At 38.6% G+C, this 15,181-nt stretch overlaps 1 protein-coding gene across 1 annotated transcript in view; it reads left to right on the forward strand.

Moving 5' to 3' along the window:
• Positions 1-15,181, forward strand: part of SNX25 (sorting nexin 25) — a 145,061-nt gene that overhangs the window by 43,031 nt on the left and 86,849 nt on the right. Inside the window, exons 3-5 of the mRNA XM_033215842.1 lie at positions 2,197-2,413; positions 7,711-7,883; positions 10,292-10,478. Coding sequence (XP_033071733.1) covers positions 2,197-2,413; positions 7,711-7,883; positions 10,292-10,478 — 577 coding nt within the window. The remainder of the gene's footprint in view (positions 1-2,196; positions 2,414-7,710; positions 7,884-10,291; positions 10,479-15,181) is intronic.

The raw sequence follows: 15,181 nt of genomic DNA on the forward strand, positions 1-15,181 counted from the left end.
TAAATTTCTTTATTTTTTCTTTTTTTTTTTTTTCTTTCTTTGAGTCAGGGTTTTGCTTGCTCACCTGGGCTGGAATGTACTGGTGCTGTCTTGACTCACTGCAGCCTCCACCTCCCAGGCCCAAATGATCCTCCCGCCTCAGCCTCAAGTAGCTGGGAATATAGGCGTGCACCACCATATCCGGCTAATTTTTGTATTTTTTGTAGAGATGGGGTTTTGCCATGTTGCCCAGGCTGGTCTCAAGCTCCTGGGCTCAAGTGTTCCTCCCACCTTGGGCTTCCAAAGTTCTGGGATTACAGCCATGAGCCACTGCGCCCAGCCAATTTATTATTCTTAAGCTTCTAAATTGACGTGTAGTGGCCAAGATGCATAAAATGAACCCCAAATTCTAGGCTAAAAACTTGTTTGACAATTATAGGTTAGTTGTTCATAGGGAATTGTGAAGTAGATCTGGTTCACGTAGGATTCCCAGGGATAAAGTAGTGTGCAGACAAGCGAAAAAAGCAGGAGGATAAATTATTTATCTGAAATGATGTATAGTCACATCTGTAATTAAGCCCAGTCAAATAGTGTTTGAAAAGTTTAAAAAAAAAAAAAAACCTCTGAGAAACAAGAAGTGATAAAAAATAACCTTGGTACCCCTGAGGTGGAGCAGGATTGTGTAGCTAAATGTTTTTCTCTCTTGGGACCTTGTGGGGAGTCACCACCAAGCCCACCAATATTTTATTTTTGAAAAGACCTAGCTTCTTGCAGACATCACACTGGCTCCAGCTTCTTTCTATATAGGCTTTAGAAATAGTGCTGTCCAACACAGTAGAGCATCCCAAATGTGGCTGGTTCAAATTGAGATTGCTGAAAGAATAAAATATATACCAGATTACAGAGCTTAGTATGAAAAAAAGCAAAGTATTTTATTTTTTAAAAAAGTTTTAAATATTGATTACATGTTGAAATAATATTGTGAATATATGTTGTTAAATGAATATATTATTAAAGTGAATTTTACCTGTTTATACTTTTTTATTGTTTATCTTATTTTTTATGAGCTTCTTGTTGTGGTATCTTTTTACTTTTTTAATGTGTCTTCTAGAAAACTTAAAACTTACATTTGTGGTTCTCATATTCGTATTAGATAGCACTGGTCTCTGGCTAGGCTTTCCTAATTCCGAGGCACAGAATTAAGAACATAGACACTAGAAATCTTCCGAAGAAGGCGATTGGCCACAGAGGCTGAGCCTAGTGTGATCATCCAAGACTGGTTTATGGGATTCTTCCTGTGTTAGTTGAGGTCTTGTTACGAGACAGAAAGCACAATGTAATTGAACCGGGAAAGTTAAATAAAAAGAATCATTAATGTACAACATGGGATTCAGTACTGAGGAGGAAAGAGACACTAAAGAATATAGAAAGAGCAGATACTGGGAGCAGCCATTCCGGCTAGGGCTGAGGCAGAGCACCTTAGGACAGAATAAATTTGGAAGAAGTTTCCTTCTTTACCTTAGAATTGAGATCCAGGCCTTGGAGAAGGCACAACCTTGGCCCACTGGATGGTGAAGAAGGTTGAGCAGATACCACAGGCGAGGGGGAGCCACCCATCGGATGCCAGCAGAATTCTCCCGAAAGCTGCCCTGTGGATGGCACTGGAACTCGCTATTGGGGTAAACACCGTCGGGTGCCATGCCTGCTGCTACATGTGGCAGGAACAGAGAAGAACACACAGGAACTGGGGAGAACAGCCCCTTCCTCCTCAGTTGCCCTCCAGCATGTGCTACTGATAGACTTAACGTTATGCCAGTGGGCAAAGAAACTGACGGTGTTTGCAGGGCCCAGCTCCAGTATCATAGAGCAGGACAACAAGGCTGAATTCAGAGCGGAGAGGCAATAGATGGATAATGGGTACACTTCATAAGTGTATTGCTCTGATTTTTTAGTAAATTTAGGTAGTTTGGCACCAAGGTGGAATATTTTAAAAATAGGGCTCTGTAGGAAAATTTAGGACGTGGTCACCATACCTAAACATTCTAGGTAGATGAGAATCTTTCGTTTTAAAAGAGTTCTCATGAGTTCTGTTTTCTCCTCTCTTTAACTTTAAACAGTGAATATTACATAGTTAGGTGGCCAGTTTCCAGTAGAAATGCGGTCTTGGTGTTTGCTTCTTTCATTTGTTTTACTCATTGCTTTGTTTATTCCTGGTAGTGTTCGACTACAGTTATAGAGATTACATTCTGTCCTGGTATGGAAACCTCAGCAGAGATGAGGGACAACTTTACCATCTGCTCTTGGAAGACTTTTGGGAAATTGCCAGACAGCTGCACCACAGACTGAGTCACGTGGATGTGGTTAAAGTTGTCTGCAATGATGTTGTGAGGACTTTACTCACTCATTTCTGTGACCTGAAAGCTGCTAATGCCAGGTAACCGTGATAAGCAACTTACCCCCTTTTTTTGCGTTACATTTTTTTTTTAATTGAGTAAGGGGTCAAAGTCAAGATAAAACTCTAGAATATTCTGCCTACTGCCGGCACTTGCTTGAAAATGTAGATTTATTAAGGGGGAATAATCATTGTGTTCTGATAGAGTAGTTTTGTTTTTCACTTTCTGCTGGAAAACCACTTTATAAATACAATTAATTCTATAAATAAACAGTAAAATGGATTTTACTGAGCCAGCACTGTGATGATCTTATAGTATTATGAGTACCTAGACATAAAAAATTTAAATATAGTGTTTTCTAGCATGAGCAGAGTGAATGAGTTTACAGTATTTAGACAAATTTAAATATGGTTCATGTTTCTTTTTGTGAGTCCTGTGTTGAACTCTGTTGCATCACGATATCCTGAAAACTGATTTTCAAAGGTACTTAATATTGGAGCTTCTGGGCTTTAACTAGAGAGATTTCATTATGAAAGTAGCTAATATTTAGGCTGATTAGCCCTTTGTATTGTTACATAACAGTTGTACATATTGGAGCTTGTGGGCTTTAATTAGAGGAATTTCATTATGAAAGTAGCTAATATTTAGGCTTGTTAGCCCTTTATATTGTTGTGTACCTAACAATTGTACATAAAAAGCTGTCCAACTGAAATGAGTAGCCTTCTGCCTGTGTGGATATGGACACGGTTGGAACAGGAATGGGAATAGTTAATGTGGCCTATTCTCGCCTTCAGGGAAGAGGTAAAGTATTTAGATGACGTCAGCCTTCTGCCCTGTGATGCTGTTCATGTAGGCGACCTTGCTGCTGAATGCGGCTGTGCAGCAGGTCTCCGTTCCCAGCTGTCATGCCCCTTCCTGTGACTCTTCTTCTCTCCCTCAGGTTTATGAGGCAAAAATCCACAGAGCCGTGACATGCCTACTGTTTTCCAGCTTCCCACCCCAGTGTTTTACGACCTTTTTTTTGAAACTAGGACCCACTGTGAGAAATTCACTTGATATTATGACCCAGTTTCATAAAACAGTACTTTTATTACCTCTAATGACTTTGACACTTTTTTTTAACATTTTTAAAAATTAATGTTTAAGACCAACTCAATTTTATTTTCTTACTTCAAAGTCATAAACCATGGTTTGAAAAACATTACTGTAAAGCAGTGATTCTCAGACTTTTTGTTCCCGGGATTTCTCTACATTTTTAAAAGTTTCTGAGAACTTCAAAGAGCTCATTTCTATGGGTTCTATCTAGTGGCGTGCTGGAACTGGCGTGTACTGGCATGCAGGAGTGAACTGTGCACAGGTGTTCCCAACTTTTGGTTCAGTTATACCAGATTGGTAACTTGAAATGGGCCATGGTGAGAGTATTTACACCATGGAATGGGCAAATGATCCAAATCAGAGCATCTTTTTCCTCAGGAGAGCCAACATTTACCAGTTCACAACTCATTGTATCTATTGATATTTACCATATTTGATATTTAAAAACTAGGAATTTTTAAAGTGCAGGAGTACACGGTACACTTTTCCTTAGCCACAAGAATGATGATGTCATCTCACATGTAGCCTGTGGAAACTACTATGCTTGGAAGAATGAGAATGAAAAAGACAAATGACCTTTTTATATTACTATAGTTTTAACATCCCAGATCCCCTGCAAGGATCTTGGGGACACCCAGGAGTCTCTGCATCTCCCTTTGAAAACTGCTGCTTATAGAGAAAGTAACTTCCAGTAAGCGGGGAGGGATGTGAATCAATAAGGAAAGTGAGAGAAATAGGGCTCTTGGGTTACCTCCTAGAGTCTCAAAAGCTTCAGCCTCTGCTTTCGAAGTGTTCACCAACCTCTGCAAGCACCTGCTAATTTGCTGTGGTATCCATTATTTCAAGTGTTCCATAGTCCCTCTTGACAAATACTGTGAAAGACTTATTTGAATTCAGTGAAAGCTCATTTGAAAGTATGTAAATGATGGTCCAATAGAGGACAGTATTCTGTCTCTCTCTCCATATATATATATATTATTTTTTATTTTATTTTTTTCTTTCAGACAGTCTCACTCTTTGCCCAGGCTAAAGTGCAGTGGTGTGATCTCAGCTCACTGCAACGTCCACCTCTCGGGTTCAAGAATTCTTGTGCCTTAGCCCCCCGAGTAGCTGGGATTATAGGCATGTGCCACCACAGCCAGCTACATTTTGTATTTTTAGTAGAGATAGGGTTTCACCATGTTGGCCAGTGTGGTCTTGAACTTCTGACCTCAAGTGATCCACCTGCCTCAGCCTGCCAAGGTACTGGGATTACAGTGAGCTACTGTGCCGACTTGAGGACAGTATTTTAAATCAGTGTTTATTCCAGTTAGAAAACTGATGGGTTTAGATTTGGGAGACGAGCAAGTGGTTAGAAAAATTTAGTGGTTTTATGATTATTTAATTTCAACATGAGAATATATTTTTCATCCAGACGTTTACTAGCTTTTGAGATTACTGCTTTTGTGGATAATATAAATATATGGATAAAGCATCAGAATCATAGAAACAGAAAGTGATTTAATATTAGAAGCTCCTTCTCTTTGGGCTTCTAGTTTTCTTATGCCAAGGGCAGATTTATTTCACTGGCATCTGGGCTATGCCTAGAAGCCCTAATTGATGATAAAGAATAAAAACAAAATAAAGAAAAAAATTGTAGCACATTTCTCCTGGATTATGGATATTTGAAAAAGTACCAGTGGGTCACTGGCATTTTCATACAGATGATTGCATCCCGGAGAACTAATACTGTCTGTGTAGCATCTTGTACAAACCATACAATGAGACCAGCAGACAGTGAGTCCAGGTTTAATGGCAAGTAGCTGTATCTGCCTGCCCCAGGTCAACAGTGCTCTTGTCCTAGAAATTTCCAGTAGTGTGCAGATGTCTATTGGCAGCAGAATGACTTTGGTAGCCTGGGTAGCACCCAATTGAATTGGCCACTATCAGACAAAGAATAATAAATTGCCTTAATAAAACAACACATCCTTTAGTTGGCTGGTGGGCAATTGTTCGTGGAGGCAGCTTTCCGGTCAGCCTGTATTTATTTCTAGACCATCATTCTGTTGCCGCTTTAAGCCAATCTAGATCACATTTAATTCTTGCCTCTGCTTCCTCTTCCTTTGTCCCGTCTGTCTTGCTCCAGCATGTTTTGGGAAAATCTAAAAATGATTGCTTTTATACTATTGTTTCAGTAGCATCTTTAATTTCATAGTTTTCTTCTTTGCTGGTCAAGTACTGGCATGCAGTTTGAGGGAAAAAAAGAGTGGTTTCTTTTCATGTTTTCCTTCTTTATCTCTGAAATGTTCTTTTTTATCTTTGTAATTTCTGATTGTGGTGTAATGTAAAGAGTTGGGACTTGAGATTGAAACAGAACAGGACTTGAGAGAGTTATTTCTACCACTTATTACCTCCGTGACGTTGACTGTTCACATAATCATTCAGATCTTATTTTTCTCATCTATAGAATACAAATGATGATGTCTACTTTTTGGTGTAGGTAGGAGGATTAAGTTAGGAGTCATTGTACATTTGAAACTTTTTTATAAAATATTAAAGTCCTTTTGCTCACTCAAGGAATGAGAACCCAGAGGTAAGTAGTAGGAATTACACAAACAAATGATTGATCCACACTGAACACAATAAGGATGCTGCAAAGACGGATGGCTACAACCCACCAGAAGGCTAGTAGGCATCTCCTGCCACAGAAGCAGCCTCACCCCTCATGATGCTTTCTTGGCTTTGAAACAATACTTGATGTCCGCTTTTAGAGCACGTCTTAGGAATATCCTGCTTGGAGTTAGTGGAGGGATTCCAGGGAGAGATCTGCCTTTCCTTTTACCGTAGATCAAGCTGTTTTGGCCAGCCCTCTGGCCTTTGGCTTAGTCAGAAGGATTTTCCCTAACTTAGCTGTAGGAGGGAGAGGAACTTGTGGCAGTGTGAGCACTAGGCTCCTTTGTTGTCTGCCTTCCACTGATACGGAGAAGGCACTGTGTACTCTTTGAGAGGGATTTTGATATTATTGAAATAAGCTTCTCTGGTAAAAGTGGATTTTTTCCCCCAACTTCCTCCAGTGCTTATTAACTAAATAGATATTTTAAAAAATAATTACCTTTAAAAGTGCTTGATATGATAAAGGAGTGGCATCTTAACCTTACTATAATAAAATATCAACCTAACTGGCAGCAAAGATAGAGTTTAAAATAATTGAAGGTGCCTTTTTGAAAAAGTCAGCCTATCAGTATATGCAAAAGGCTTCTTCTAAAAATTTCTTTTCATGTCGTTGGCTTTACATGTTAGGATAGAATTCCTCCAGGTTGTACAAGACAGAGGAAACCTTTCTTTTCTAGCGTTATACACTCTAGAAACTAGTCTTCAGTCTCCAGTGCAAACATAAATTTCAGTTGACACCTGAGAGGCACGGGTCATAAAGGCACTAATACGCACTACTTTCATTTCCTGTGCGATACCTGGTATGTTTCTCTCCCTCTGTTTCATGTTTTTTCTCAGTGTTACCCACTAGTTACTGTAAGAATCTCTTATATTTTGCCTCCTTATCTAGAAGACATTAGAAAAAGCAGCATCCCAAGCTTTCTTGAATCACTATCAAGATACTTTGGGAAGGGAAGTATAGAAAGTTCTATTTTCCAGTCTTCTTCACTCAGATCCTCCAAATTAATGGTCCTGGGATGGAGTCAGTACTGACAGGGAAGTGCACAACCAAAGTTGTCAAGACTGGCTGAAAAATACTTGGGAGCCTCACAGAATGCAGTTTGCCAACAAATTAGATAACGTGGAGTTTATAGACCCTCTGGCTCACTAGAAATACCTGTAGGCTTTTTATCCTGTGATCTCCCAGTCAGAAAGCAGGCTGGCGACCTTGGTTTATGCTTTGTTAGGTTTTTTTGAAAAATGAAGCTGCAGGTCACATTTAAGAAAACATCTAGAAGACTTAAAAATTACCCAGATAAATACTCGTACCTTTTTAGATTGTTGCTATGATTTTGGAGTTATCTATATACCCTTTGATGCTACTGAAGTTAGTCGTTATGATTTCATCTGAAATCCAGAAAAGCCATGCGTTTGCATTTATTCTAGCAAAAGTTTTCCAGGTTAGTTGATGGTCGAGGAAATTTGATTGTTGAGCAGATGGCAGAGTTACTATAAGCAGTGTGTTTCCCATTTGAAATATTTTTTACCTAATAGTACATAAATGAATTGTTTCTAGAAATTTCTCTCCTTCTTTTTCACTGTCTTTGTTTAGACATGAAGAACAGCCAAGGCCTTTTGTGTTGCACACATGCTTGCGGAACTCAGATGATGAAGTAAGATTTCTACAAACATGTTCTCGGGTTCTGGTGTTTTGTCTCCTCCCCTCAAAGGATGTGCAGTCTCTCAGCTTACGTATAATGCTTGCAGAAATTCTCACAACAAAAGGTAGACTTGTACAGTTGATTTTACTGATTCAATAAGTGCGCAAACTAATGTGCTACATAGTCATGTGAAAATAATTTGTATAACACCTATGCAGACCTTGTTTACTGTTGAACGTACAGGATTTGAAGTATTTTCAAAATTTTGTTGCTATGTCTCTCAAAGTATTTGGCCACACAGGATAAACTTACATTTTTAATATGACATATTGCCAAATACACAGTCCATTATGTTGTATGTTTTGACACAGAAAACCAGTTCTTATGCTCTCCACAAGGAAGCATTCATTTGTGATAGCTTTTGAGTTATCTAGGCCAATAATATGTACATTAATGAAAGTATGCATGTGTGTGTGTGTGTATAATAGCTATATAATATCCATAGTGTGTATGTTTATATATTACGTGTGTGTGTGTGTGTGTGTATTCAAATTCTTTTTTTTTAAATAGAGGTGGGGGGGTCTTACTATGTTGCCCAGGCAAGTCTTGAACTCCTGGGTTCAAGTGATCCTCCCACTTAGGCCTCCCAAAGTGCTGAGATTACAGGTGTGAGCAACCATGCTTGACCACAGTCAAATTCTGATTAGTATATTTACTTAAAATAGCTTTGCTATATGATTTTTTGGTAATGCCTATACAGTAATGCATTGTTTAACAACAGGGATGTGTCCCAAGAAATGTGTCATTAGACAAGGTCATTGTGCAAATATCATAGAGTGTACTTACACACCTACATGGGATAGCCCACTACACACGGATGCAATATGGTGTAGCCTATTGCCCCTAGACTGTAAACCTGTACACCGTATTACTCTACTGAATACTGTAGGCAATTGTAACACAATGATATTTGTGTATCTAAATATAGAAAAGATACAGTAAAAATAGGGTATACAAGATAAAAAATAATACACCTATATAGGACACTTACCATGAATGGAGCGTGCAGGACTGGACGTTGCTCTGAGTGAGTCTGAGTGAGTGGGGAGTGACTGTGAAGGCCTAGGACATGACTGTGCACCACTGCAGACTTCATAAACACTGTACACTTAGGCTACACTGAATTTATTTAAAATTTTATTTTCTTCAATAAATTAACCTTAGCTTACTATAACTTTTTTTACTTTATGAACTTTTAATTTTTTAAACTTTTTTACTCTTTTGTAATTATAGTCATTTATCATTATCAAGTATTATGTACTGTACATAATTGTATATGCTGTATTTTTATACTATTGGCAGTGCAGTAGGTTTGTTCACACCAGCTTGACATCATTAAATGGTAGAAAATTTTCAGCTTCATTATAATCTTATGGGGGCCACTGTCATATATTCGGTCTGTTGTTGACCAGAATGTCACTATGTGGTGCATGACTGTACATAATTTTGTGAACTTGGAATAAATAAAAAGGAACTGTAGCACAATATAATGTGATTACTGGAACAAAGTTAACTATATCCAAGGAAATGCTTAGTCAGGATAAGAGAAACTTTCCCTCATCTCAGTCTCAGACAAATAGCATTGCATTTGAGATGCAGTGATTATCTCATTTACTATATCAGGATAAGCCAGCTGTGCCCATCAGCTATTATAACCAACCACAGAGCAAAAAGGAAGTTTCAAATCTAAAGGTAAAGGACGGCTTTGTAATAGTGTCATTGACTTTTTAACTTCCTCTCTAAGGTCTGTTTTAACCACTTGGGGAGAATGTTGACTTGCATCCTTTGGCAGACTAAGCTTGTCAAAACATATTGAGACTTACAAAATAAATAAAAGAAGAAAATCAGTATACCTAATTTTTTAGTTTTTTTTATTTGTTTGTTTCTTGAGATGGAGTCTCACTCTGTTGCCAAGGCTGGAGTGCAGTGGCGCGATCTTGGCTCACTGCAACCTCCGCCTCCTGGATTCAAGCGATTCTCCTGTCTCAGCCACCTGAGTAGCTGGGATTACAGACGTGTGCCACCATGCCTGGCTAATTTTTGTATTTTTAGTAGAGACAGGGTTTCACCGTGTTAGCCAGGCTGGTCTCAAACTCCTGACCTCAAGTGATCCACCAGTCTCAGCCTCCCAAAGTGTTGGGATTACAGGTGTGAGCCATTGTGCCCAGCTTTAATTTTGATAGTTTTGTTAGCAACTTGAGTTCCAAATGACTTCATTATTCCTTTACATTTCACTTATTTATTAAAATGACAGCTTGATTATAGCCACAGATGATAACATATTTGGAGGGATAGGCAGCGGTATGTGTGCATGTGTATACATTTTTGAGTTGTTTATTGTATTATATAGATATTCCTCTGTTTGGCTACTTGGAGAATGTTTTCCAAATGTGGTTTCAATTATGTGATATATAAACAGTTCCCTTAAAGAAGAATACCTTTCTCAGTAGCGATTTCTTCTTCTTCCTGTAGTCTTGAAGCCGGTAGTGGAGTTACTGAGTCATCCAGACTACATTAACCAAATGCTGCTTGCCCAGCTGGAGTACAGAGAGCAAGTGAATGAGCATCACAAGAGAGCCTACACCTATGCCCCCTCTTACGAGGGCTTCATCAAGCTCATTAACAGCAACTCTGATGTGGAGTTTTTGAAGCAGCTAAGGTATTTGGTCTTCAATTATAGCACAGCAACAGCTACTGATTATCATCCACTGCCTAGTTAGGTTAAAAAAAAAAAAAAAAGTAGTAGGCAGGGAAGCAGAAATAAAACAAGTCTATAAATCTTACTATTTGGTGACAGCTAAATTTATCCAGCATCTCCTTAACAGTGTACTTAGAATGACTTTTTTCAAAGTATTAGGTTTTTCAAATACAGTTGACTCTTGTACTTAGAATGACTTTTTTCAAAGTATTAGGTTTTTCAAATACAGTTGACTCTTGAACAATTTCGGAGTTGGGGGCACCCACACTCCCCACCGCCCCCATCCCCAGTCAGAAATCACATATAACATTTGACTTGGGCCTAGCACAGTGGCTCACACCTGTAATCCCAGCGCTTTGGGAGGCCAAGGTGGGCGGATCACTTGAGGTCAGGAGTTCAAGACCAGCCCGGCCAACACGGTGAAACCCCGTCTACTAAAAATACAAAAATCAGCTAGGTGTGGTGGCACATGCCTGTAGTTCCAGCTACTCAGGAGGCTGATGTATGAGAATCACTTGAACCTGGGAGGTGGAGGTTGCTGTGAGCTGAGATCATGCCACTGCACTCCAGCCTGGGTGAGAGAGCGAGACTCCATCTCAAAAAACAATAAAAACAATAAAAATAAAAAAGAAAAAATGACTCTCCAAATACTTAACTACTAAATACCTTACTGTTGACCAAAGCCTTACCAATAACATAAACAGTTATTAGCACCTATCTTGTATGTTATATGTATTATATATTGTATTCTTACAATGAAGTAAGCTAGAGAAAAGAAAATATTATGAAAATCAGAAAGAGGAAATATATTTACTATGCAATAAGTGGAAGTAGATCATCATAAAGGTCTTCATCCTCATCTCTTCACATGAAAGTACGCTGAGGAGGAGGAGAATAAGGAGGGATTTGTCTTGCTCTCTCAGGTGGCAGAGGCAGAACAAAATCCTTTGTAAGTGGACTCATGCAGTTCAAACCTATGTTTTTCAAGAGTCAGCTGTAATGAGGCTATAATAGATTGAAAGCTCTTCAGATGTCAGGAGTACCTGCTTAGCTGCTCAGATGACTACCTTAGAAAAGCTTTGGAAGGACCTGGAAGGACATCAGAAGGAGATGATGTGTTTTTAAATTACAGAGTAGAACGTTGTGTTGGTTTTTGTTTGTCTTGGACAGTACAGAGGCTTGGGTTTGAGAATAAGAGGTTCTAGATTAATTATTTTGAGAAAACATATTTGAAAATACCATAGGAGTATCTTTATAGGGGAGCGCAATGTCCCTTGTTATACCTGAGATATTTTAGGGGTGTTTATTTTTGTGTTTTTTTTAATAGTATATACACATTTAGTATGATTATATAGTATTATCTAGTTTGTAAATTTTCTAGACTTCTGCTTCTCTACCCTTCTTTTTAATGTTCCCAAATGATAATACATGGGAAAGAAAGAAAACTCTTATATGTTCATTTTGTTTTTCATTAATAGTTTTGGTAAATCCCTCATGGAAAAGTAAAATATTGGTTGAAATTGGGTGTTTGAATTAGTTGAGGTTTTTAAACTTGTGACATTCACTTGTGAACTAGGGTTAATGTTAAGATGACTCATGCTGTTTAATTTTCTGATTCGAATAAAACACCATTGAAGGAGACATACCGTGTAGATGCCACTGTGTTCTTACACATGGTATCGTGTCTTAATCTAGGTGTCACAAATACGTAATGACGGGTTCAGTTCACAAATATATACCTCAAATACATAATGACGGGTTCAATTCACAGATGTATACCTCAAATACATAATGACGGGTTCACTTTACAAATATATACCTCAGATACATAATGGCGGGTTCAATTCACAGATGTATACCTCAAATACATAATGACGGGTTCACTTTACAAATATATACCTCAAATACATAATGGCGGGTTCAATTCACAGATGTATACCTCAAATACATAATGACAGGTTCACTTCACAAATATATACCTCAAATACATAATGACGGGTTCAATTCACAGATGTATACCTCAAATACATAATGACGGGTTCACTTCACAAATATATACCTCAAATACATAATGACGGGTTCACTTCACAAATATATACCTCAAATACATAATGACGGGTTCAATTCACAAATATACCTCAATACATATGACGGGTTCACTTCACAATATATACCTCAAATACATAATGACGGGTTCACTTTACAAATATATACCTCAAATACATAATGACGGGTTCACTTTACAAATATATACCTCAAATACATAATGACGGGTTCACTTTACAAATATATACCTCAAATACATAATGACGGGTTCAATTCACAAATATATACCTCAAATACATAATGATGGGTTCAATGTAAACGGATTTGTTTACAAGTAATTTAATTTTGGGCATAATATATATCTGATACAATATTTGGAGATTTTATGTTTCTCTTGCCATGCATAATTTTGAATAGGCTACATGATATTCTTTATAGATTTGTTTTTATTTATGTCTGAGTCTTTTTATTTGCTGTGCCTGGTGTGACAAGGTAGCATGATGACTATGCCCCACAACATTGTAATTTCTTCCTAAGACATTGTTTACAAACAGATAATTCATGTTGATAATTCGTGGCTTCATTGAATTCCTGAGCATTTTTCTTTGACCAAATAGTCATTCCACAGTAAAGGCAGATGTGGACTATTTGGTAACCCCAAGCGAGTTTAAGATAATAATCGAGAGTCAACAGTGGCAAATTAAGGAATCGGTATTCCTTGTTCTTACAGACTTATGGGTGAGTGTTCTATTTTGTGTGCCAAACTGAAGATTCCAGCACTGCACATAGGGATGTATTTAATAGTTAATGGAGGAAACAGAAAGGCATGAGATTTTTTTTTTTTTTTAAGAGACAAGGTCCTGTGGTGTTGCCCATGCTGGACAAACTCTTAGGCTCAAACAGTCCTCCTCCCTCAGCCTTCCAAGTAGTTGGGACTACAGGCGAGCTCCTGATTTTTTAAAAATCAGAACTAATTATTTTGAATAATCTACTACTGGTTCTCTAGCACCATCTGTTATTTTGCATCTTAACACAGTTCCTGTATTGTAAGATGAATGAATCTTGATAAAAGTGAATGGTTTATCTTCTTCAAAATGTACCAGCCAAAGATTCAGAACTATTTAAATACTATATACAGTTCATCATCTGGTAGATAAAGAAGTAGCTAAAAAAAAAAAAAAAAAAAAAAAATCCTAGCACTTTGGGAAGCTGAGGAGGACAGATTGCTTGAGCCTGGCAGTTCAAGACCAGCCCAGGGAACATGGCAAAACCCCATCTCTACAATAAAAAACAGTAAAACTATGGTGTACACTGTTCCAGAATGATTGAACAGCTTACTTCTGTTGCAGTAGGAACATCATGGATTGCCTTAACTTGATTGACGGAAGATTACACTGAAGTTCTGATTTTACGTTTTTCCTTTCCCTTAACTCTTTCTCAAAGATGACTTCCTCTTGACATCATAAATAGGGCAAGATTAAAGGGATAGCACCCTAGGTGCCCTGAGAAGCAGGCCCTTTGGTCTTGAGCACTGAGGGACTTAAGAGGCAGTAGAAGTGCTAAACTGAAGAGTGCCTTTAAAAAAATGAGATATGATTCACATACCATAGAATTCACCACCTTTAAGTGTACAATTCAGTGGTTTTAGTGTATTCAAAGACTCTGTGACTGTCACTACTTTGTAATTTCAGAATATTTTCATCACCCTAAAAAGAAACCCTGTGCCCACTAGCAGTCACTCCCCATTCCTTCCCTCCCTGCAGCCCTTGGCAACCACCAGTCTGCTTTCTGTCTCTACGGATTCGCCTAGTCTGGACATTTCATATAAATGGAATCATGTAGTATGTGGCCTTTTGTGTCTGGTTGCTTTCACTCATTGTATTTTCAAGGTTCATTTGCATTGTATAACGTATCAATGCTGCATTCTTTTTTTGGCTGAATAATATTCCATGGTGTGAATATAGCACGTTTGGTTCATCCTTTCACCAGTCCATGGGCAAGCTGGATCGTCTGACATTTAAAGGATGCCTTTTGAGTGACCGTTGAGCATCTTCAGTGACATTGTCAGTGACTGTTGATAAGTGAGAGTGAAATAAAATGTTGCAGTTCCTAACCTCTTTCTAGTATGGCCTCCTGCCACGGTGTACCCACCGCCGCCAAGGAGTGACGGGACACAGGCGCCAGGAAGGCGCATTCCTTTTGTGCACTATTCCCGTTCTGTGTGTTGTATGTTCCTCTGTCTTCCACCTTATTACTAGGCTTTGCATTTCCAGCAGAGTTTGCAGAGTCAGTGGGAAGGGCACTTGGAGGTATTTGGATTAAATAATCGAGCTTGTCAGGTGACTAGTCTGTTAGAGGCAAAAGGAATCCATTCTCAGATTTAATTAGGTTGGATCCTTTTACGAGGGATCTAAGCTCACTGCAACCTCTGCCTCATGGGTTTAAGCGATCCTCCCACTCAGCCTCCCAAGTAGCTGGGACTACAGGCACACGCCACAACACCTGACTAGTTTTTGCCATATTGGCCAGGCTGGTCTTGAACTCCTGGCTTCAAGTGATCTGCCCGCCTCAGTCTCCCAAGGTGCTGTGATTACAGGTGTGAGCCACCGTGCCCGACT

This window comes from Trachypithecus francoisi, unplaced genomic scaffold (assembly GCF_009764315.1).
Source record: "Trachypithecus francoisi isolate TF-2019V2 unplaced genomic scaffold, Tfra_2.0 Lachesis_group1, whole genome shotgun sequence".
Taxonomy (NCBI): domain Eukaryota; kingdom Metazoa; phylum Chordata; class Mammalia; order Primates; family Cercopithecidae; genus Trachypithecus; species Trachypithecus francoisi.